Source organism: Rhipicephalus microplus, chromosome 2 (assembly GCF_043290135.1).
Source record: "Rhipicephalus microplus isolate Deutch F79 chromosome 2, USDA_Rmic, whole genome shotgun sequence".
Classification (NCBI taxonomy): Eukaryota; Metazoa; Arthropoda; class Arachnida; order Ixodida; family Ixodidae; genus Rhipicephalus; species Rhipicephalus microplus.
The window spans coordinates 250769098-250792194 of NC_134701.1; the positions used below are offsets into that span (position 1 = coordinate 250769098).

The following is a 23097-nucleotide window of genomic DNA, read 5'->3' on the forward strand; positions in this document are numbered from 1 at the left end:
AATCTTGGAGGTGACGTTGGTACTGCTAGCCAATCCGGGCGTTCATTCGTGTGCCCCTGGAATGCTTCCGTTATATGTCCATCTTCGCACGTCAAAGCTCGGAGCACAAGCTCGTGACAAGGGCGAGGAAAGAACTATAGCACATCTTCAGTGCGTCGTTTGTCGCCCAGTACACTTGGAGTTACACGCAGAGGATGTTGTTAACAAAGAAAGAAAAAGCAATGCCGCAAGTTTTTACGCCACTTGCGACCTCGAGAGCTATATGTCGTTTGGAAACTTGCGTTTATTATCACAAAGCGAAATAAATAAAACAATATAAATCACGCACATTATTGCACATCATAACAATCGACGCTTCAGCACTATAGTCACATGGTACCTATATACTTCAGGAATTGCAGAAAAAAAAGGTGGCAAAAAAAATGAACCAGAACAATCCGCTGCTTGAAAGCTCAAAACGGTTAAAAAATCTACGATCACAGCTTTCTTTGACTTGAGAAAAACCTGCTTACTGGGAGCAATCGCAGGTATATATAACAGATTAAATGTGCGCGTATGAATAAATTTGATAGACGCCTTTGTTGGCGTCGAGAAGTTTTTTTTTTTTTTTTGTATTAAGTCAGACCACTATATATGAAGAAGCACCTTTGACATAAACACTTGCAGAGATTATATTTACTTCCATATCACAGATTAAGTGGGTACTGAAATTGAAGGCTAATTAACTGGGGCTTTGGTATTCAGCTCAGGTTCCTGTCTGCCTCCATTTCAACAGCCACGGAATCTCATGAAAACACCTTGACACACATCTAGATGCACACTCATTGCACAGCGCTTGCGATGAACACATGTACTTGGTATATGATTTCTTGTCGATGACGAACCTCTTTAGATCTGGTGTTGCGTACACGTCTTGGGTGTTCAAGAACAATATCACTCCGAGATTACGGCACGCCACTGTTTTCACAGGCGATGCAGGGTAACCTCAGTCGCACGAACGCTGTTTCATATAGATAACTCAGTGCTGTCCCATGCTTCACCGAAGGACGGTTAAATATTGAGGGACGTTGATGGAGCAACTAAAGTGGGTTTCATTTCAAGTAAGTGGAAATAACCAATTCTCACTACAAAACTAAGCTCCGTTGTTTTTCATATGCTTTGTACATACATAGGCACTCATTTATGTGTGAGCCCGTCCGTGCGCTAGCTAGGAATTTCAGGGCTTTCTTCTAGTGGCTGCAACAGCACGCATAACAGCAACAAACGAAAAACAGTTCCCTACAAGAAAACAAAGTGTGTACTCTGAAAACATGTGATGGTAGCAGCACAACAAAATTTAGATCGCTTGCGTATAAAGTGTCTGAAAGCATTTCCCAGCCGAGTATTCTCTAGAAGAGGTAACCTCGACCTAGATAACTTTATTTTTTTGTCTCTAAGATGCGAATTTCGTCTTGACAAGAGCGCGATAGTTAAGCGGCGTGACAGCGTCCAAACTCATGCTTCCCTGGCAACTTCACGGCGAAAATACACGCGGCACTTCGCGAAAAGTGCGCGCGATAGATCCACCGTCAGTGTTAATCAGAGACCTTAATCTGACGCCTTAGCGGATCGACATATCAGTCTCGCTTGTTGACGAGATGCGATGTGATAGAGATCAACAACCACGGAATGTTCAATGAGGGAAACAAAAACGCAAGGATGGAATTGCAAAGGGTGGTGCAGTGCTAGCGGGAGCGTACAAAGGGCGGAGGGCGCCTAGGCGACCTTGTCTTCCGGCCTGCGAACCCTCTGGAGCAGGCCCCGGGCGTCCGGAGCGTAGCGCGATTTCCAGGTCATGGCGACCGCAGCGTCGGAGACCATGCTCGGGAGATTGAAGAGCAGCAGCGCCAGGAGCCAGCCGGCGGTGCCGTCGCAGCGATAGTAGCGCCGGGGCCGTGTCCTGGTGAGCGCGTGCGCCATGGCGTCCACGACCTCGGTCAGCTCGCACCGAGACACCCTGGACAGAAAGCGCACCATGGCCCGGCAGCGGTCGCGAGCGTAGTCCTCGCCGTACGCGGCGCGCACGTGGTCAGGCACGGCGGCGAAGCGCTTCAGCAGGTCCTGCTCGGCTCGCGGGTTGATTTCAGTCCTGCGAAAAGCGAGAAAAAACGTGGCACTATAAGAGATATTAAGGCGAAAGCCCGAGATGTCTCTTCAAGCACGAAAAGCTACCGTATGTGTCGTCATCGGCGGCGTCAACATGTGTCGCAAAGAGAGAGACATATAAAGATGCAAGCGAAGACAGGGAGGTTAACTAGACGCACATCTGGTTTGCTACCCTGCACTGGGGAAGAGATGAAGGGGAGAAAAGAGGTTGCAAATTAACAACCAATATGGCGTCACTTTATGACGTCATCATGGCTTCACAGGTGGCAGCATTTTGTGACGTCATGATGACGTTATCACATTGCATCGTTGCTTGGTCGAAGGTGGACCGATCGCGGGCTGATTGATATGTGGGGTTTAACGTCCCAAAACCACCATATGATTGTGAGAGACGCCGTAGTGGAGGGCTCCGGAAATTTTGACCACCTGGGGTTCTTTAACGTGTACCCAAATCTGAGCACACGGGCCTACAACATTTCCGCCTCCATCGGAAACTCAGCCGCCGCAGCCGGGAGTTGATCCCGCATCCTGCGGGTCGGCAGCCGAATACCTTAGCCACTAAACCACCGCGGCGGGGCAGGACCGATCGCGGAGGAACTGCAAAACCATGCGGAGTGCAGAAAGCTTCCGATTCGGTAGGCAGTTGCAAAAGTTGCGTGCGTAAGGCGTTGGGGCGAGATCAATGCAATCGGCGAAGAACAAAAGAAGATTGCTATCGCCTTCGTGTCGCCTTAAAGAAATGTATGGAACCACGGTACTTTTGAAGATAATACGGCTCTGTTAACATGGGTTCTGGCAGTATGTATGGTTGCCACCTGTGCGTTTCTAGACCAGCCCGGTGGTTTCTCACAGGTATTGTGCTGCTTGCCAATCGCGAATTGCAGTTTTTTTTTTCTGTCGTGACGCCGCAATCGTTTATTTTCTAGGGTGTTTTATAAGCGTCAATTAACCAGCTACGACATAAACTTTTATCGTCGATCATGAAAACACCTATGCCATTAGTCATGCTCTTTTGAAGGTCCCCCCAAGTACATCGATAATTAGAATTGAGCATGTTATTGCAATTGCATTTATGCATGATTGCCTGATATTTTTGTGGCATATGAACGTTATCCATTTCAATGCAATGAAGGCACGGACGGGCCCAGTGTGCCACCCCCTGGCTACGCCCTTCCTCGTGCATTATTGATTGTGTTGACGAAATAATACCATAATTGTATAAAGATGGCAGAGAGACACAGTTGCGATCGAAGGTGGCCTAACGCTGGTGATGTGGTGGGACATTATGACTAGAATGAGCTAATGTTTGTTATTTGTATACCACTAAATTACCTTCATTATCAACGTGATGAGAGGTGTCTGCTAAATGTTTTTTTCTTTATAACGTTTTCTTTGTAGCTCAGGTATGTGTAATTATGACCATTTGCGCAGCTACCTTACATATACTCACACATAATAAGTTGGCTCAATAGTAGACACTCCGACGCCCCACTGGGCAAGTTCTCGCCTGAGCCCGTCGGCAAGCGCGATCACGGCGGCTTTGGTCATGGCGTACGGCACGATCCACATGGGAGCCACGCGTCCTGCATGGGAGAAAAATGTGCGAGCATTTCACACTTACATAATGATTGACTGATATGTGGGGTTAAATGCCCCCAAAAAACCATCTGATTATGAGAAAGACGCCGTAGTGGAGGTCTCCGTAAACTTCGACCAACCTGGAGCTCTTTAACATTCACGCAATGCTGAGCACACGACCACAGCATTTTTCCTTCCATCGAAAACGCAGCCGCCGCAGCCGGGATTCGATCCCGTGACCTATGTATGGGTCAGCAACCGAATACCTTAGCCACTATACAGCTCCACGGCAGACCCATTTCACACTTTGGACGTGACGAGAATATAACTGCAGCACGCTCAAGTAGCCCATCCGAAACATCCAAGTATATGGATGCTTAGCGCGTACGGGACTCTAATATAAAGATAAGCCCCAGCCGTTGATTTGAACAATAAAATCAATGAATATATTTTTAGAATTCTACGTGGCCAAAGCACAATTTCGACGATCTGGTGTCCTTGCACGCAGTACACACGGGCCAAGCGTTTCGCCTTCATCGAAGAGCGACCGGCACGGCCGGGATTGAACTTGCGGCCTTCGGGTCAGCAGCTCGAGCACGGTAACCGCGCAGCGGTGGACAAGCACACAATACAGTTCATCATTTGTACCCCGTTGCATCTAGCACAGCCTTAATTTTAAAGCACATCTTCGGACAGTACAGTTATGCTTCAAGGCGGCTACTCACCTCGAATACATTTCTCGCCATTTGAATCTGAAAAGTGGGGGCCCGGGACGCTTCTCCATAGATACTGCTCTAACTGGGAACGATTCTGCCTTCACGAACACATCCAAACATATATACAAGACTGCGTAGAATGTTTTCTTTTGCATCTATTAGCACACAATGAGTTAAATTACACACGTGTAAGTTCGCACATTTAGGTGTCAGCCAACAAACCAAAAAAAATATTCACAAGCTACTACAACCAGAACTAAGATCGGATGTGAATAACTGCGAAGAAAAAAAAATGTGACGAGCACTAACACGCGAATGCATTCGGTAAAGCAAAAGAAGTAGATATGAGCGAAAAGATATGGTATCTTGATGCGCTACATGAGAATGAATCTACTGTAACAAATAACCTTGCACTTTATTAGATAGGCACTTATTATAACAGCAGCGTCTTGTTTACGAGATGTGTCCGAACTCACGAGTCTCTTCCAAGAAACAGGCCCACGGAAGACACAGCGTTCGTAAACAGAGCGAGAAGAGAAACGCGCTCACGCGAGTTGCCTTTTTCCGCATCTGCTCACCTTCTTTCGGTTTCAAACCGTGCGTGACCGTTCGTAGCGTGATTGCAGGGCCGGCTTTGTGGCCTTCAAGCAACCGCGGCCAGCGATGGGAACAAAACACACACACTAACCGGCGTCCTCAATGTCTGTTTCGGTCATAGCTTAATTCACTTGCCGACTGAAAGGGTTCGCGGTCGCTCGCTAATAGCATGTTCTCGGCATTTCTTTTCTTCGTCTGACATTGAGTTGAAATAGGCCTGCGGTAGTTTTACCAGTGCGCAAATAATGAACATGATTTAGCAACTTCTTCAACTGTGAGCTCACTCACTACGACAGCAAGAGGTTGTCATTTAGAGCGAACACTACAGTGGTATCGGTTTGATTCATTAGCTGTGTGTTTTCTTCTAATTACCCAAATCCCTGACGCACAAACATAGTATTGCTTGCAAGAGTGAACAGCTTATCAGAGACCGTATAGGTTTCTTGACCGTATGTTGCACGAGCTGTTCTGTTTTATAACTGACTTGCTGTGGAAAGGCCAAGGTCTATATTACCTCGTGCACTCCATTAATGTAAGTTCTGTGGCGAAAAAACTAAAATTAGTTACCTCAAATAAAAATGAACAACAAAGAAAACACGTATAGGACGTTGAAGCAAGTTCTCTTGTATAAGATGAACCGGGACACCATGTAAGACAGGCCCCGCCGCGGTGGTTTAGTGGCTTAGGTACTCGGCTGCCAACCCGCATGTTGCGGGATTGAATCCCGGCTGCGGTGGCTGCATTTTCGATGGAGGTGAAAAATCCTGTAGGAAAGTGTGCTCAGATTTGGGCGCACGTTAAAGAACCCCAGGTGGCCGAAATTTCCGGAGCCCTCCACTACGGCGTCTCTCATAATCATATGGTGGTTTTGGGACGTTAAACCCGACATATCAATCAAATCAACTGTGTATCGAAAGGCATGACCACATTCACAAACAAAGCTGTCCGCGCAAATTCATCTTCGTTCGATGAAGTGTTCCTCGTTGTCGCCTCCGCGCGAAAAAGTGGGCACTTCCTAGTCGCATTTTTATTACATTGCATGTACTTGTTCCAGCACTTTCAATGCACATTGGGGGAAATTCACCAAGCCTCATTTTTTTTCTGGCGTGTACCTGCGTAGCTGGCGACGAAGACAAGCCTTCCCCGGGAGCGGCGCAGCAGAGGCAAGAAGGCCCGGGTGACCCGCACTGTTCCGTGCACGTTGACGTCGAACATCCAGCTGACCTCCCGCTGACTCGTCCACTCGAACTCGCTGAAGATGTTCACGCCAGCGTTGCACACCAAGCCCCACAGTTCTGAGAGGCAAATGGTAGCGAGGTTCGCGAAAGTCCTAGAACGATTGTTCTCTTTATTTGCATTCCCGAGATGATATGTATGGCAGCAAGTGCAGTGATTATCGCAGGCGTGCGCGAGGTCACCCATTAAAAGGGGGAGGGCGTGCAAGTGTGCCTTTCCTTTGTCGTTGTCCTTAGCCTGTGCTACCATCAACTATTATGAGATCGCAATTACTAAGCGCGTACTGATAAACGCATACTAAAGCGCAATAGATGCGAAACTACAAACCACGCTGTGGCATTTCTAGATGTAGCTCAGCAAAATCTTGAACTTGGGCTTGTTAATACAATATTGTGGTATAGTTGCACTGAGTGACAGCCACAATAGACTAAGGGCAACTTCTCCTGTTCTCTACGTCTGTAGTCCTTTCGCTCAGTGCAACTATACATTACATATTCATCCATTTTTAACGGTTGCTTAAATTAGGACTTCGAAATGCATCGGTGTTTGGAATCCGTCTGCAGAGCAATAGCACGTTCCAATGTCATGTATATATGATACGCAACGTGCATTCTGATTTCTTATTTTCTGGTAGGATTTCAATTTATAATGGATGTTCAATGTTGAATCGAGCAGGCTGAAAGTACTAGTCATCATGCTAGTAGTTAGTCAGCACCCACGCGTTAAAGGCCAAATTCAATGGTCGTTCTGCATGTGTGCTACTTGAAGGTGAACATATCCTGGCAACAAGAAGAGAAATTCGCCGTGCAACTTCGGTGGCACTTACCTTACAGGCCACTAAATCTTATCGAGCCCTGTAGTGTTAACATCCACAGCAGGAGGTGCATTTATATCACTGTTGGCTGCTGTTTTTGGTGTACCCGTGTGAATTACAACACGTAGTGCTTCTGAAACAAAAACTCTGATATTTGAATTTCCGAGACAAATGTCTTCGGAATTCACAAAGAGCCAACTAAAACATTACGCATTTATATTGATACATCGCCTAGTTCTTTCTTTACGACATGCAAATAGTGCTGCTGTAGCCTTCGTCTTACAGAATAAACTTATTGTACAAAACAGTAAATACAGCATAACTAATAATGTATGATGCTCGTTTTATAGTTGTACAAAACAGTTCTGGTACAAAAACAATGTGTACACGTTGTTCCCGCATTCAACGTGAACATCGCCTCAATTAAGTCTATCCGTCTTATCACATTGCGATATGCCCGAGCAGCTTTTCAGCCGTTAATTAGATAAAATAAGGCTATAGGGACCTTAATACATACATGTTAGGGAGATGTGCTCTTGGTGGCCATGCATTGAACAGTACTTCCTTTAGGGCTCGCTCTGGTTTATGTGTTTCAGGATGACACTTGGGCAGCCATATTTGCAGCCACGTGTCGACACTAGACGCACACTTCACGCATACTATACCCATATATGTCATCGGATGCATTATCCGAAGTTTTTATATTTGCTTCCTACCGGTGACAAATTGTATTCCAGTCCACTTTAATTTTTGTACATCTCCTGTCCTAATTACTGCGCTACAGTTAAAAGACTACAAATGACGTGCTCTGCACCTTCCTTGGCTTCATTGTCTATCAATTTTCTTTGAGGTTATCTCTTAAAGAAAATGAGCCCTCGCTCCACTCAGGGGTGGATTCAGCCACTCATTTTGGTTTATGGACAGTACCAGCGCACAAAGTCACGGGACGAAAAGAAGAGACACAAACAAGCGCTTGTTTGCGTCTCTTCTTTTCGTCCCGTCAGTTTGTGCGCTGGTACTGCCCATAATGTATCATCAACTAGCCCAATTATCAGTCCTGACTCATTTTAGGTGGTAGGAGGGCGGTCACCTGAAGTAATATCAAAGAGGGGCGCGTGGTCATGACTTTTTTGTTCTTACTAGCAGAAAAAAAAAACCTTTCATAGCATAACTACATGAATGTTTGCTCACAATGGTTTCACTCATTGAAGGTGGACTACAAGCACTGAAGTGAGGGGCGGGGGGGAGAGGTTGCTGACGCAGATTTTTTAAGGAGAGAGGGGCGATCACCACTCACACCCCCACCCCTCCCCCTTAGGATCCGCCACTGGCACCACTGTCCTTATTACGAATACTTTCACTATACCCAAACCTCCACTGAATTGTTGTTGGAGAAGCAAGCTCACGCTGCTGTCCGGCCAGCTCTCGCTCGACCAGGGTCACGGCTTCGGCCACCTGCTTGTCGTCGGTGACGTCCAGCGGCACCACCCGCAGGCCCGAGCAGCTGCCTTCCTCCAGCTCCGGGCGGCTCTGCTCCGGGAAGAGGCAGCCGGCGAACACCTTGTAGCCCTGCCTGTCCAGCCGCTTCGCGAGCAGCTGGCCGAAGCCACGGTCGCAGCCTACGGCCAAGCCAAACGTGCGTAATAATAAATGTTGTGGTTTGGCTCCAAGGAGAGAGAGAGAGAGATGCAAGGAAAGGCAGGGAGGTTAACCAGACACACATCCGGGTTGCTACCCTGCACTGGGGAAGGGGCGAAGGAGAGAAAAGAGGTTGCAGAGAGAGTAAAAAAAAGTACACACAATCACGAGCACACTCAGGGAGCACACACAGTCTACAGGCGGTCGCTCAGGTTTGTTGTCTTCGAGTAATGTAGGAGCGCTTTAGTCGCTTTCTGCGCAACTGAGGCAGACGCCCAAGGTCCCAGAATTTTCTGCAAAACCACGACATCACTGTAAGGGACGCCGGGAGTCCGGAAATATTTTCCATCCGATGTTCTTTGAACGTACACCTAAACTATCTCCAGCATTTTGACTGCATCAAAATGTGGCCGTCGCACCGGAATTCAATACCGCAATCTTCGGGTGAGCAGCTGAGCATCGTAACCGCAAGAGTCTATAGCGGTTGCAGTGCTCAACTGGTGCGTTGGCGGCTAGACCACCACAGCAGGTAGCCGAAGGCACATGTCGGCTTCTGATTACTCAGTGGGATCACTCGTCACACCAACTTACGCATTGATAAATTGTCTTTTATGTCTTAATATCTGGAGTTTAACGTCCCAGAACTATGATACGATTATGAGAGACGCTGTAGAGAAGGGCTCCGGAAATTTCGACCATCTGGTGTCCTTTAACGTGCACTGACATCTCACGGGCCTCAACCATTCCGCATCCACCGCCCCGCCGGGGTGGTCTGGTGGCTAAGGTACTCGGCTGCTGACCCGCAGGTCGCGGGATTGAATCCCGGCCGCGGCTGCTGCATTTTCAATGGAGGTGGAAATGTCGTAGGCCCGTGTGCTCAGATTTGGGTGCACGTTAAAGAACCCCAGGTGGTCGAAATTTCCGGAGCCCTCCACTACGGCGTCTCTCATAATCATGTGGTGGTTTTGGGACGTTAAACCCCACATATCAACCAATCAAATCATTTCGCCTCCACTGAAATGCGACCGCCGCGGCCGAGATTGAACCGGTGATTCTCGGATCAGGGGCAGAGCACCGTAGCCACAGATCCGGCGTGGCGCGCTGTGTTTTATGTCTTGGACAGGCGCATAGGTTGAGAGAATCCTTCCGCATGGGAGTTTTTGCCCTCCGTTGCCGTCGTATGTGGCCGCTATATGGTAGACAGTCCGAACCACAGTCTCGTGTGTCACACCATTAATGTTTACTACAAAGCTATCTCGCGCGGCAGCTAGATTTATTTATTTATTTATTTATTTATTTATTTATTTATTTGGTTGGTTATTTATTTATTTATTTATTTATTTATTTATTTATTTATTTATTTATTTATTTATCCATACTGTTGGCCGAAGGCCGTTGCAGGGTGGTTGCGTTACAAGATATATAATAAAAACTTGAAGGGGAAAAATGCAGTCGCAATCGAGGACAGACTAAAGGTACAGTACACGCAAAAGACACAACGCAGTAGTACACGTTATACAATGATAGAAAAGGCACAATGCAAGCAAGAAGAGCTACAGACACTAGTAAATTCTGGCACCATCAATTTTTCCGCGGTCGCTGAAGGAATCAGCTCTTATACAACAAGAAACGACAGTTTTCTTTAGGTAAATTGAATCCGCAATGTATAGGCTATGTGTCTGCAGTCGAAGTGAAAAGTTTAGTCATCCCAGTTTCAAGTTTGCTTACATTGTCTGCTGTCAGTAGTTCACGTGGCAGCGAGTTCCGCTTTTCGATTGTTCTGGGGGGAAAACGAGTATTTATTAAATCTATTAGTGCTGGAATTGGCAGAATATGTTCTTGGTGGCTGCTTCTGACTGTGGGTTTGTGTCTTCGCTTGGGCCTACATGCGTGAATAAGCTCTTTTAATTTCAGATTGCGTGACGGTCAAAGACGTTGACGCGCGAATTCGTCGCGTTCACAGATATCTTTGGATCTCGCTGAATCTAATAAAGCCTCACTTTACTTTACCCGGCCGTACGGCGAATAACAGTACAAGCCGATTTCCGAACATAGCAGACAGCGCGCAACTCCCAAAATTGTCGCGCGAGTTTAGGGACGCGCAAATCTCAGTCTGGTTAATTCTGGACCCGCGGTTCAGCGCGTGCACGCTTCGTCTGAACGATCTTTGCACTCATGCAAAGTAAGCTAATTTGTTAGTCGAGCAACTCTGCGAAACAATTTACTGAGACATGCATATCGCATACATGAAAGGAGGAGATAAATATTAGCGGAAGCATGCAGAATATCGATCATAAAACGGCGGTGACAATTTTGCTGTTACTCTCATTCTGCAAGGGCAATTCGCGGTCGTATTGGGTGATGGTACTGGAAGAAAAGATATTCATAAATTGCGTGAACAAAGTCATTGTATCACATCCTGCTGTCACTTTCGCGACAATTAAAGAGGAAGAATAAAACTAATGTCCACCATTTTAAGTGACTGAAAACGTTCGTTCATAATTTGTTGTGCGCTCTTAATTTCAAGACGTTTTCCACGTGTCAAAGGGAAGCGTACATTGCGTACCACTTATTCTACCAGTATATACTGCTTTTATTTGTTATTTCCATGCTGTTTTCCTTGTCGAAACTAGCAGCGTCCTTCGAAGACCTAAATTGTGCCTAATGAAGCGCGTCAATGCATTCATTCGGCTCACGCTGTCTCAGATGCCGGAAAAAAAGACAAAGGATGCCAGGACAATTGCAGCGCAATCGTTGCCACTTCCTGGACAGCGTAACAGCCCGCCACGCAACGGCTACTTATCGCTGTGCGCCGATATTCGGCGGCCATGTGTGTCATCTCCAACTGAAAATTTCTGTTTGAAAGCAACGCAATATGAGCTCGAATTCCGGGTGTTTGTCTTTTCTAGAAAACGCTGCAATTATCACGAAAGCACGATGACCAGCGCGCACAGAAAGTTATTTATCGATTTAATTAAGATTAAGAACATGAATATTAATAAGGTAATAGCCTTGTTATGAAAAAAATGAGATCGCGTTCACTGTTTTCTTATAAATGCATGACTGCCTACACGTCATCCACGGGTCTCTCCCAGTAATCAGTCTTCATATTTTCAGAATAAAATTTCAAATTGTTAGACTCGCACTTGTATACCCTGTTTTTTCTTTATTCCCGGTAATGAATAAACTGATTATGATTATCTTCGTAGACTGGTCATGTACAGCAATTTCGGTGCTCTTCGCACAGGCTGTTTGCTCTTTGTTTCGTACGAACGCAGCCGTACAAAATCTTTGAAGACCTTCAAAGTGAAGCCAGCGAAAGACGACGCGAAACCTCACGATACGGTTTCACTTGAAAATAGAGAGAGAGAGAGAGAGAGAGAGAGAGAGAGAGAGAGAGAGAGAGAGAGCACAACGAACGCTTCACTAGGCTCGTGGTAAGAGTGCATTCGATCAGAACGGCACTCACACGCGTCACAGCGTTAACTCATAAAGCTAAACAGAAAATGTACAGACAGCGTATTTCGGCAAATGTGCACTGGAAAGCGAAAGTTTGATTTCTCATGATGATCATCCCTACCATGACCAATGTGACTACTTCCGCTGCTGGACAAAACCCTTCCCGTGTTTCTCTAATCAACCTAATCATCTGCTTGTTGCAGCCACGCTATATCCGCGAACTTCAGTCTCTCATCTGCCCACCGAACTTTTTACCTTCAACACCACAAGCTTGTATTCTCTTTGTATGTATGTAAAGATATGTACGTGTGTAAAGATATGAAACTTATGCCATGGCTGCGCAGTCTTCTTCCCTTTAGCCTAGTGGAACACCCGAATCTCCATGTGATGGTACCTATGCGCCATATGTGACAGTAGTTTTTCAATTTTCAACAATGATATGCTGTTGATGAGATGACTATCAATTTTTTTCGCCACAATCCCTGCCCATACCGATTTCTTCTTAATATTGATTAGGATGTCCTTGAAACGCGCCTGTTTCTTCGTCGGCTCTGCTTCATTATTTCACCTATCATACCAACCTGTGATTCGTTTCTGTTCAAGTGTGTTTCCTCCCAAGGCCCGGCTCACCTGTGATGAGCACGGCCTTGCCCTTGGGACTGAGCTTGGCGTTAGGAAGCAGAAAAGCGTCGAGCGCCCAGCCGAGCAGCAGCGTGAGTGCCAGCAGCGTCAACAGGGCGCCCAGCCACCACAGCGCGTGCGGCCAGCCGCACTCGTGGTCCCCGGGAAGCCATCTCCACAGCGCCACCAAACAGGCAGCCGCGAACAGGTGCACGGCGGCGTCACGGCGGACCTGCAGCTGATGTTTGTAAAGGCGTCATATCAGTATACTGGCCAACTGTCCCGTGCAGTGCATAGTAGCACTTTGTGAGGTTTCAAGGGCCAAAACTTACAAACGACTATGAGACACAACCAAATGAATCCGGCAGACAGTTAGGTAAAAAAGAAAAGCTTGGGGCATAACTTTCATTAATTTTGTTTAAGATTTTAGGGCCTATGTGTTGCTCCAGTCGTTTCTCTTCTTTTGCATAATTTGCGCCATAAGGTCATCAGCAACAATAAAGTAATACAACATTCACGCACAAAAATGTACATTCACACAGGCGGTGTTCACACGTCATAAACAATGTTCACGCGTAAACCACATTCATTGTTATTTTTAATTGTAGCGTAGTATTTAGAACATAAATTGAAATGAGCTAAAGTGAATAAAAGTACACCCTTTCTGTCGATGGGATCGGAATTGATTGATTTGATTGATTTGTGGGGTTTAACGTCCCAAAACCACCATTTGGATGGGATCAAAACACACCGACGAAAAGGTTTATATTTTATAAAGTTTAATTTATTTCAATTTGCCTCCTGTGCATTTGCGTCCTGTACTACTGTGCATTTATAGACAATTATAATTCCTATCCTTGCGTTTGCCTAATTGCCTGTTGTATCTATTTGGTTGTGTCTAACAAAAGAACAAGCTGCTCGAAAGAAAATTGAAACTTGCATGAAGCCGCGCGATGCTTGACACAGCGAAACTGGACGATTTATGAAGACTAATCTGGTTGCTTCTATGTTGCTTCTGGGCCATTTCTAGGGCTTTATAGTTGACGCTAGGCAGTTGGTGGTTGTTTTCTATCGCAGAGGTGTCAGAGTTCATGCACAGTCCGTCGCAGTGACGACGCGGGCACGTCGTCTTAAGTGCAAGCCTTCCATTACTTCGGGGTCTTCTCGCTGCCGGCGTTGCCTTTCCCGTTGCCTGGTATTCTCTCGTCGTACCCACTCGGGGTCTTCGGCTCACCGCCGTCATGTCGCAGCCATTTGTTGGGCCCACTGCTGCCGCCTTCATTTTCAGTGGAACAGTGGCGAGTAGGGAGATTAATCCAATTTCTGTGACGCGTGCCGGCTTATGTCGATGATGGTTGGCGTTACGGGATGAACATGGAACGATTTGCTAAACAGCATCACTGTTACACACACAAAAAAAATTTCTCTTCTTTCGTTCTGATGATTGACGCACGCCGTAGTGGAGGGCTGGTGTCCTTTGACGTGCGCTGAAATTTCACAGCACACGGACCTCTATAGAATTAAGTTTCCATCGAAATTAGGTTCCATCAAAACGTGATTTTCGGGTCAGCAGCCGAGCAAGGCAACAGCTTTAAACCCCACGGTGGACTGTTACCGCTACTTAACCATCATAAGCCTGACACGCGACTCAATCATAGAATATAGATTGAACGAAGACAGAATCACTGCTGTAAGAGCAAATATCCAAGAGTATATCAACATTACTCAGCATTTATACCACATTAGCCAAAGCTAAATAAGGATTTGAAAGCTTCACAGTTTACTTTGTGAGCTTATAAAGTTGTAGCGCAGAACTTGAACCGTCACCACAACGTTATTCCTCGTGAAGAAAACATCCACACATCCGGGCGGTGATTTCCGAAGGGAATAACTACGTCTGTTTGCTCTGTAAAGGAAGAGAGTTTGCTGCGGTATACTTCGAGCTCCCAAAATATGCAGTCACTCCGTTACTTCTTTTACAAGATTACGTGGGACACACGAAATAGTCAACTTCTCGATTGGACGGCGAATGATCAATCAGTGTGCGACTCGCGAATGAACCCATTTGAAGGGAAGCTCTAAAGGAAAGCAATTCCTTCGCGTCCCTGAAAATGGTTTTACGAAACAGGAAGAAAGTTCAGTTGGCAGCTTCCTTTTAACGAGGATGTCACTTCAAGGTTCTTGACGCGAGAATGTGTACGCTTTTTTTTATCTGGATTTCTGTCCTTGGTTGTTTCTTTACTCTTGTTTGCAGGCAGACAATGTTTTTTTTATACATTTGCGTCCCGCAAAAGCCAAACAAATTCACCTGTGAAGGAGAGAGCCAAGTGAAGCGTATTCCTAGTTTTCACGCCACATGTTAAACGAGCACGAAACAGACATGTCAACGTCAGACGCTACCGAATGGTGCGAACTTCGATTAGCTTGGATGACTAAACGACTACACCGAAACGTCACCGGTGCCGAAACGATACCAAAACAACACCGCAGCTCGTTTCGCGCCTCTCGAGCTAAACAAGGCAACGTGAATGAGTTAGTTTCAAGGAAGCCGCGTGCTGCGTTTCTTTCTTCACGCTTACACGGTTGACCAAGAAGGAGAAAAACACTTTAAGCGGCTGCGAGAAGCTCATCCTTTCACGACAGAAGCGTGAAACAATGAGCCGGAGCAGAACGGTCCTTTTCCAAACAAGGCCAGCGCTTGCGTCAGTTTTCCCTCATAAACGCGAAGCTTTGAACCGAGGCCATCGGGAGTATTCGACATGGCCGGTGGGAGGGAGCGGGGGTTGTTAAATAGGAAAAATGAAATGAAAAGTGATCCCCGCCAGCTTTTCGCAATAGTTGACGCCGCTCATATAGTGATGTTGCATGTCGCAGAGCACACAGACGGTCTTAAGTGCGTAGGTCGCACTGCTCATGTGAGACTCGAGCTTTCGACTTGCATAAACATAAATGCGCACGCTAAGGTGGCTGTCCGCCGCTGTGATGTATCCATGGTGCTCGGCTGCTGAACCAAAAGGTCACAGGTTTGATCCTGGCCACGTTTTGACCGAGACGAAATGCTACAGAGGCCAGTGTACTGTTTCATGTCAGGGCGCGTTAAAGAACAAGACGGTGAAATTTCTGGAGCCCTTCAATACGACGTCTCTCATAATCACGTTGTGGTTGTTGGACGTAAATTCAAAGTTATTATTAACATCATTATAACACTAAGGGCGTCTCTGCATTTAACGTCACGAAGGGAAAAAAACGGCACAAAAAACGAACCTCTCCAGAAGCTCACATGCGGCACTTCGAGGCAAACACGAACATGCCACTGCTGCTGTGTCATGATAAGTATCTTATCAGTGTTGCGATATTTTTATCGCGCTAGTCGCATGACCGAGTATATTTCTCGTACCGCATTTAGTACACTCACGTGGTTCCCCGCCTTCTGTCCTGAGCTTTTAATTTTTATCAAGGCAGGCTTGCAAGAGGATCGAAGAAAAGCTTCTCATGCTTGTGGTACATTTTTAGGCGTGTAAAAAACCACGCAGAGTGGCACGCAGGTTTGTTTGTGCTGCCGTGAACCGAGCACACTCACACTCCTTTTCTGTCACTGCAGGTTTAGCCGTTGTTTACAAACATAGCCACGCCACATACACATCATCCGTAATGTATACGGAAGCAGGCTGTCGCCCTTTAGTTATTTCTCTTTTGCCGACGCAAGCAACTTCACGGAAGCCGCGAGATGCTGATAACAAAGGTTGCGTCACTAATGAAAGCGTACTACGTGAGAGATAAAAAAAATAGGAAGAGGCATATGGCTGGAATTCAGCACGGAAGGGCGACCACGCTTCTCGTTTTACCAAGCTCATTCGAAGTGCAACGAAAACGTCGTTAAGTGCCGAGGGGCACACTGGTAACTGCTGAGAGAAGCGGCCTCTCTCGGGATTCACCCGTTCCGCGCTTCGAAGTAACGCCCACTAAGCGCGCCACTCAGGTCTTACGCCCTCGTGCGTATACACACACAAAAGCGCAGCTGCGGAAAAATTCCCGGCAAGAGTATCGCTTCTGTGGCAAATCTTTCTGCCCCCGCCTCATCCCAAGGAAACTGCCGATCTTTTGTTAACGCTCGTTCACTCATTCGGATTACGCTGTGCCCACTGATTTATTTCAGAAATATCCAGTGCGTCATATATCCAACGTACCTGAAAATAGGCGTATCTAGTGTAGCGTATTGGAATGGAAGAAAATCCTGCTCCTCATTTACAAGCATATTCAATTTTACTTGCTCCTTAACCGTTTTACGGGCTTGTTTTATTGCACATGTGTGAAATAGGAATCTTCGAGAAGCTTGGCTTTCTTACTTGCTTTTACATCAAATAATTACACATAACATGGTAGTTAAGGCACATGACACATTGGAAATCTTTACACACAAATCAGTAGTGTTATTGACCCTTACTATGAAATTATGTTATATACAGGAATAGATAATTACGTATGTTGAGTCTGTTGTGTAAGTGGCGTGTATATTATTTCTAAGAATACGCTCGGCCGCAGAAAGCTTTACTTGCCGTGTTACACTTTAGCTGCACTGACTGCAATATTTTCTTCGATGACGTGGCACACACATCAACTCGATAATCTTGAAGCGGCGTCCTCCAGTATTATATTTTAACCTGTGCTTTGATGGCTGCACCGAAAGTCTGCGGCAGAATATTTGCCTAGATTTTTTTAATGTCTAACCGTCGTTCAATGGCCGATACTTGAATGACAAATTACGATGCATGCATTATCATCTTCTCGCAACCACCCAGAATGTTATGCCCTAAATAGTGTAATAGCGTAAGCGCGCGTTATTGACCTCGTTAAACGTAGACTAGGCAGGTTGCGACACTCACGAAAGCGAACTATCAGAGCATATCACCGAGTTCATCAGGATCTCGCACAATTTGCGTTTACTGTGTAGCTACTGATGTCGTAGGACACGCTGCGCCCATACTGATGCGATATCAGTGAATGCGGAATCCTTCGTGGCTACGCAAGAATAGATAAAAAAGTAGCTTCGCTGTAGGCACACAGTCAGCAGGCCGTATTCCAAGTAGCGACTGAAAATAGCGCAAGAAGCATGGCTTCGACAAGCAAACACACTGGACATAGCGTGTCCCGTGTGTTTTCTTGTATCCGTGCTTTTTTGAGCTCTGTCTTCAGCATAAATGGCCAACTAGCCCGGTCAGCGACTTAAGTAAGCTATATATTTGAGTAGCACGGCTTTCAGTACATCCAAGTCGCGTGGTAGTGTGATTCAGCGTTCAGTGTAAAGCGGGGCTCATTTACTTTGGCGAATGTATCTTGCAGTTTTAAAATAGTAGCGATTATTGTGGCCGATGGAAAGTTTTTTTGTACGTTTCAGCTACAAAGTTATCTTTGTAATGTTGTGATGGCTGACGTTACAGGAACATGACCAAGTAGACGTTGAGAGGCCACTTATAGGCACACAAAAGTCCAATGACAGCAAATTCACTCGAAAAGTAGAAAAGCATTGTATTGAGTGGCAAACAATATACCAAGTCACGGTTTCATATATGACTTGAAAAAAATGTAAAAAAATGCAACACTGTGGTGAAATGGACTTCAAATTTCAAATTAGTGACAATAACTTATCAAAAGCACACGAGATTCCTTTGTGTAAAGCTCAAGTGTCAGGAAGTTTAACACGTTCACAAAATTCGACTAAAAATTGCGCTGTTTTACTAATACGCAGAAAGAAAAAAAAACAAGCTGTGGTCCAGCTAGACGCAGCTACGCTGATACGGAACTTGCAGTGCCACGCTACGTGCTTTCGAAAGACGTTACCGTTTTGACAGCAAACACTGACTACGCATTATTTATGAAACTCCTACTGAGGGCCATGCAGACAATCGTATAAGTGCCGGTAATAATTTTTAGCAATATTGGGGGGTTTTACGTTCGAAAATGCGAGGTGATTATGAGGCACACTGTTTTTCAGAGGTACGAATTAATTTTGATTACCTTGGGCCTTTCCACCTGCGTCCGAACTGAGTACTACACAGATGTTACTGCTTTTCGCCCTTATTAGAGTGTAGTAATTGAACCTACGACCAATATGCAAGTACATATATATCTTTTAGACAAGAAGAACGGCAGTATGAACTTGCGAGTGCCTCACTTTTATGTTTATAATTGAATGTGTCTAAGGCTAAACTGTGGCAATAGGGGTCAAGGTGATTTTGCTCACCTGTTGTTCTTTAAATAGACTTAAATCTATATTTAATCATTCACAGCATATACAAATGTATCTGGCAGACTTAGCATTCAGCATCAAGGGTGTTGCCCTCACTGAACCGCAGTGGTGGGCGTTTCTGGTATCGCAACCTCGCCGCTTAATGTGGGTCTCGTTGTATTTATGAATTAATGGAACAGCGCGCAATCGCGGAAATCTTCGCTGCAGCTATTCCATCGGAAACAAACAAACAAACAAACAAACAAACAAGGGCCCGCAAGCAACGATCGCAAGGCAGATACGTAGGGATGCTGCAGACATACCAGGCCACCGATGAATCTTTCCGCGGACAGTGAAGCGAACATGGGCGCTGTAGATTCTTCGTCCCCGGCGGCTCATGGGAGGAGATGCAGGCCTCTTGCAACGCGGGGGCTCTTGGGACTCGCTAGAGTATGCGTGTGAGCATAGTGCAGCAGCGGCGGCGTCGGGCGGCAATGTGGCGCAACACAGAGCAGCCCTGTTTCCGCGGCGGCCACTTCGAGGTCAGGGCTGTCGTCTTCTCGCCGGCCGGGCTCCTCCTTGCCGCTCCGGCGTCCAAGTCGTCGTCCCTTGAGATACCGGCTCTCTCGCCGTGCATGCATGTCCAACTTCGGTCGGTGACGGGAGCGGGCTGCGATGCAGCGTCCCAGAAAACGCCCCGCGCTCGCAGCTTGCACGCGCGCGCTCGTGTTGTGTAAGTCAGCACGCGCGAAGCCGTCACGCAATCGCCCCGTTGTGTGCAGCGCGGTGATTGCCGTCTGTTGCGCGTGTAGTCTGACCGTGCATACCTAGTGCCCCACATAAGGCGGTGCTGCCAATGTTTACTGGGTTTAAGAAGCAAAACTGGCACCTCGATCAAACCGGCGAAAGAAGAGATGGCGAGAGGAAGTGTAGGAGGAGGAGGAGGAATACATCACTGTCGCGAGATGACGTCATGAGTCATCAAAGGTGGGCAGCATTACTAGTCCTGGCTTGAGGTGACAGCTAGGCCCTATTTGCCAGACGTGGGTGGTCTTGAAAGAAGGTAATTGGGGATGGCCGCAGGCAAAATTGAAACTTTCATCCGTATCTCTTTCATTTTCCTGGAACTAAAGTGAATATTCGCACTTCGACGATCACTCCAGTGCCCTACACAAGCTTCAAGCTCAGTATGCTGAGCCTGTAGCAAGCCGACCCCTTGCAGATTTTTGCATGTCTTAACTGTACGTCCACCGTGGCGGCAGAATGCTTGACTGCTGACCCGAAGGTCGAAGGTTCGATGAAGCTGAAGGTGAAGGTTCGATGAAGGTGAAGGTGAAGGTTCGATGAAGGTGGGTGAAGGGCTACAGGACTATGGACGTCAGTGCGCGTTAACCAGTTAATCTAAATTACCGGAGACCTCCACTGCAACGTGCCTCGTAATCACATTGTAGTTCGGCCCCACAGTACTTCAATTATGTTTATTATTTATTGATGCTTTCCTTCTCTCTTCTTCCCCTGCTGGCTACTTCGGATCAGCCTGAGCTCCGACTTCTTGCGTAACAGGCTTTCCACGCCACATATACCGTTCAGGAAAACCATTCTACACGTTTCATCTTACTTTTCCCGACGTTGTCCGTAAAGGCGTCGAGCACCCGCAGGTCGCGGAATCGAATCCCGGCCGTCGTGGCCACGTAAATTTTGGGTGGAGGCGAAAATTTACTCAGATGTAGGTGCACGTCAAAGAACCCCAGCTGGTCGAAATTTCCGGAGTACTCCACTACGGCGGCTGTCATAATCATGTCGTGGTTTTGGGAGGTTAAATCCCAACAACAACAACAACAACAATTATTATTATTATTATTATTATTATTATTATTATTATTATTATTATTATTATTATTATTATTATTATTATTATTACAAAGGCGTTAGTGCTGTGAACGAAGCGGCTGCGTTCTAGCTCCCGCGACCGACGCAGACTATACTGCCCTTGTTTTCGCGATCTAGCTGCAGTTTTCTCATGATAGCATCGTGACATTCGAAGAACAGCGTACGCACGTGGTGCGGTTTGTCCAAAAACAAACTATTTCTATTGCGCATTGTTAGGACAAAAGCCCAGATGCCTCGTCTCCTTTCTTGCTTTAGAGACATGGCAGCTCCCTTCCACGGAGAAAAAAAAAGATAAAAAAGGAACATGGTTCCCGTGTCCTGCACAGTATCGCGATACAAGCGATAAAGCGTTGAAGTATTTCAATACTGAGACACAAGTACTGTTTTTTCAAATCATAAGATGAACAGTGGAAGCGCCTCAGACTAGCTGGCCGACGTTTCGATGGGAGGACCTATCCTTTTCAAGGGCGGCGTGTTAGTTTTAAAGGGATTAGTGGTGACGTCATGTCATAGTGGTGGCGCGTATCCCTGTTGATGATCGCCGTCTTAAAAGCAAAATACTATAAAGCAGGACTGCACTCTTTTGCTCTAGTACCGCTGCACTGCTCCACCCTGATTCAGGCATGCTTCCAAGGCACGTACTACTTGTTCTGGCTAAAAATGGGCCCACATGCACTCGGTGGCACTGCATTATACCTAATCGCCCAAATCATCTGCTTGGCAAGAGAAGCCACCTGCAACGCTCGTAAAGGGTGAGGGCTGTGCGTATACGAGGGAATGGCAGCGACGATTCCTTCAGCAAATGGCGCAAGCGCATCGTAAGTTTGCGGGAAGATGTAAAAGAAGCTTGACGTTAAGAATAGCTGATTATGAGGATGATAGTGCACAACACTGTCATCACCATCATCATGGAAGGGTTGTCGGTTAGGGTCATGGTTGCGTGGCTTTATCCTCTATGGGGTATAAGTCACAAACCAGGGGTGGAAAAGGAGCTAAAGATGAAGAAAGAACTACTAACACGAGATTGTGTAAATAAAAAGCAGACATTGAGGATGATGATGACGATGACGGCGACGACGACGACGACGCCTTAAATATGGCTCATACCCACTCGTGGGGATCAGCCAAGAACTGATTACATGAGTTAGACATTTTTAATATTTAATGTTTATAAGAAAAATAATGTACGTAAAACTAAAGGAGTGCAATGAGTGTTGTTCTCCCGTCCAGACCAGACAAAATAGTCATTATCTCGGCTACAACTGAACATACCTAAAAATAATTCATACTAATACTCATCATAGTAAAAAAATGATTTTTATTTTTTTTGTCAAATGGTGTTAATAAAATAGGCCGATTTTCGGTGACATTGTGGAAAATGTTGAGATTTATATTAAGCATACGCACGACGTGTATACAAGTATGTCTTGTTTTTGTGAGAACTAAATAGAAAACGCATGGATGCAGATCTTAAGACTAATGACTCACACCAGTCCCAGAGAAATTAATGCGGAATCTAGTACGTAATACAAAGAAATTGGCCCACATTGTACGTCGTGTCTATTTTGTGACGCCCCAGCCCGTGATAAGAATGTGGAACACTTTTGAACAAGGCTGAAATTAAGCTATCTTCACCACGTCCTTGCAGCAGGTTTCAGGCCCGGCAGACCTCCCGACCTCGACCACTGGATTCATGAACTGTATCACAGTCCGCTGTTAGACATTATAAATGAAGAAAAGTGGCATGTGCACTTTCGATACCGCGAATGGCAACGCCTAAGGACAGTCTTTGGAAATAACAAAAAGTTAATTGGTTGGTTCGTCAACACCTTGGCGCAACCCACCTAGGGGATAGGCCATGAATGGGACGGTGCCTTGCTTTTTAAATTAATTCACTTCTTGAAAGAGAGGGTTGGATTAATTAGGTAATATAGGTAATAATAAAAAGGTGTTAAATTTCTAAACAAAAAACCTTGAAAAGAAAACATAATAAACATACAAAAAGAAAAAAATATACATAAAACAACTGAAGTTACTTATTTTTAGCATTCCATTCTTTCAGATTCTCGTAAGAAATTTGTAACAGCGGTAAAAACGCTCCTGTGGCTGAATCCAAATGCGACTGCGCCAAATGAAAGAATCACCGGAAGTGTCAAGTTTAAGCCCAACTTTTCGTA

At 46.0% G+C, this 23097-nt stretch overlaps 1 protein-coding gene across 1 annotated transcript; it reads right to left on the reverse strand.

Annotated features, from left to right (window-relative positions):
• Positions 1–263: 263 nt before the first annotated feature.
• Positions 264–19826, reverse strand: LOC119170143 (17-beta-hydroxysteroid dehydrogenase type 6-like). Its single transcript, XM_075879334.1, has 6 exons — positions 19354–19826; positions 12814–13042; positions 8493–8705; positions 6149–6331; positions 3596–3728; positions 264–2128 (listed from the first exon to the last, which is right to left on the reverse strand). The coding sequence occupies exons 1-6, from the start codon at positions 19393–19395 to the stop codon at positions 1756–1758; spliced, it is 1173 nt and encodes a 390-aa protein (XP_075735449.1). The 5' UTR covers positions 19396–19826; the 3' UTR covers positions 264–1755.
• Positions 19827–23097: the final 3271 nt, after the last annotated feature.

What these genes read in the sequence shown, in the direction of transcription:
- LOC119170143 (XM_075879334.1), bottom strand. Translation starts at nt 19,395, where the DNA reads ATGTTCGCTTCACTGTCCGCGGAAAGATTCATCGGTGGCCTG. An exon ending in AAAGATTCATCGGTGGCCTG is followed by an intron (nt 13,043 to 19,353) that starts GTATGTCTGCAG and finishes TACAAACATCAG; the next exon opens with CTGCAGGTCCGCCGTGACGC. An exon ending in CAAGGCCGTGCTCATCACAG is followed by an intron (nt 8,706 to 12,813) that starts GTGAGCCGGGCC and finishes GCTTGGCCGTAG; the next exon opens with GCTGCGACCGTGGCTTCGGC.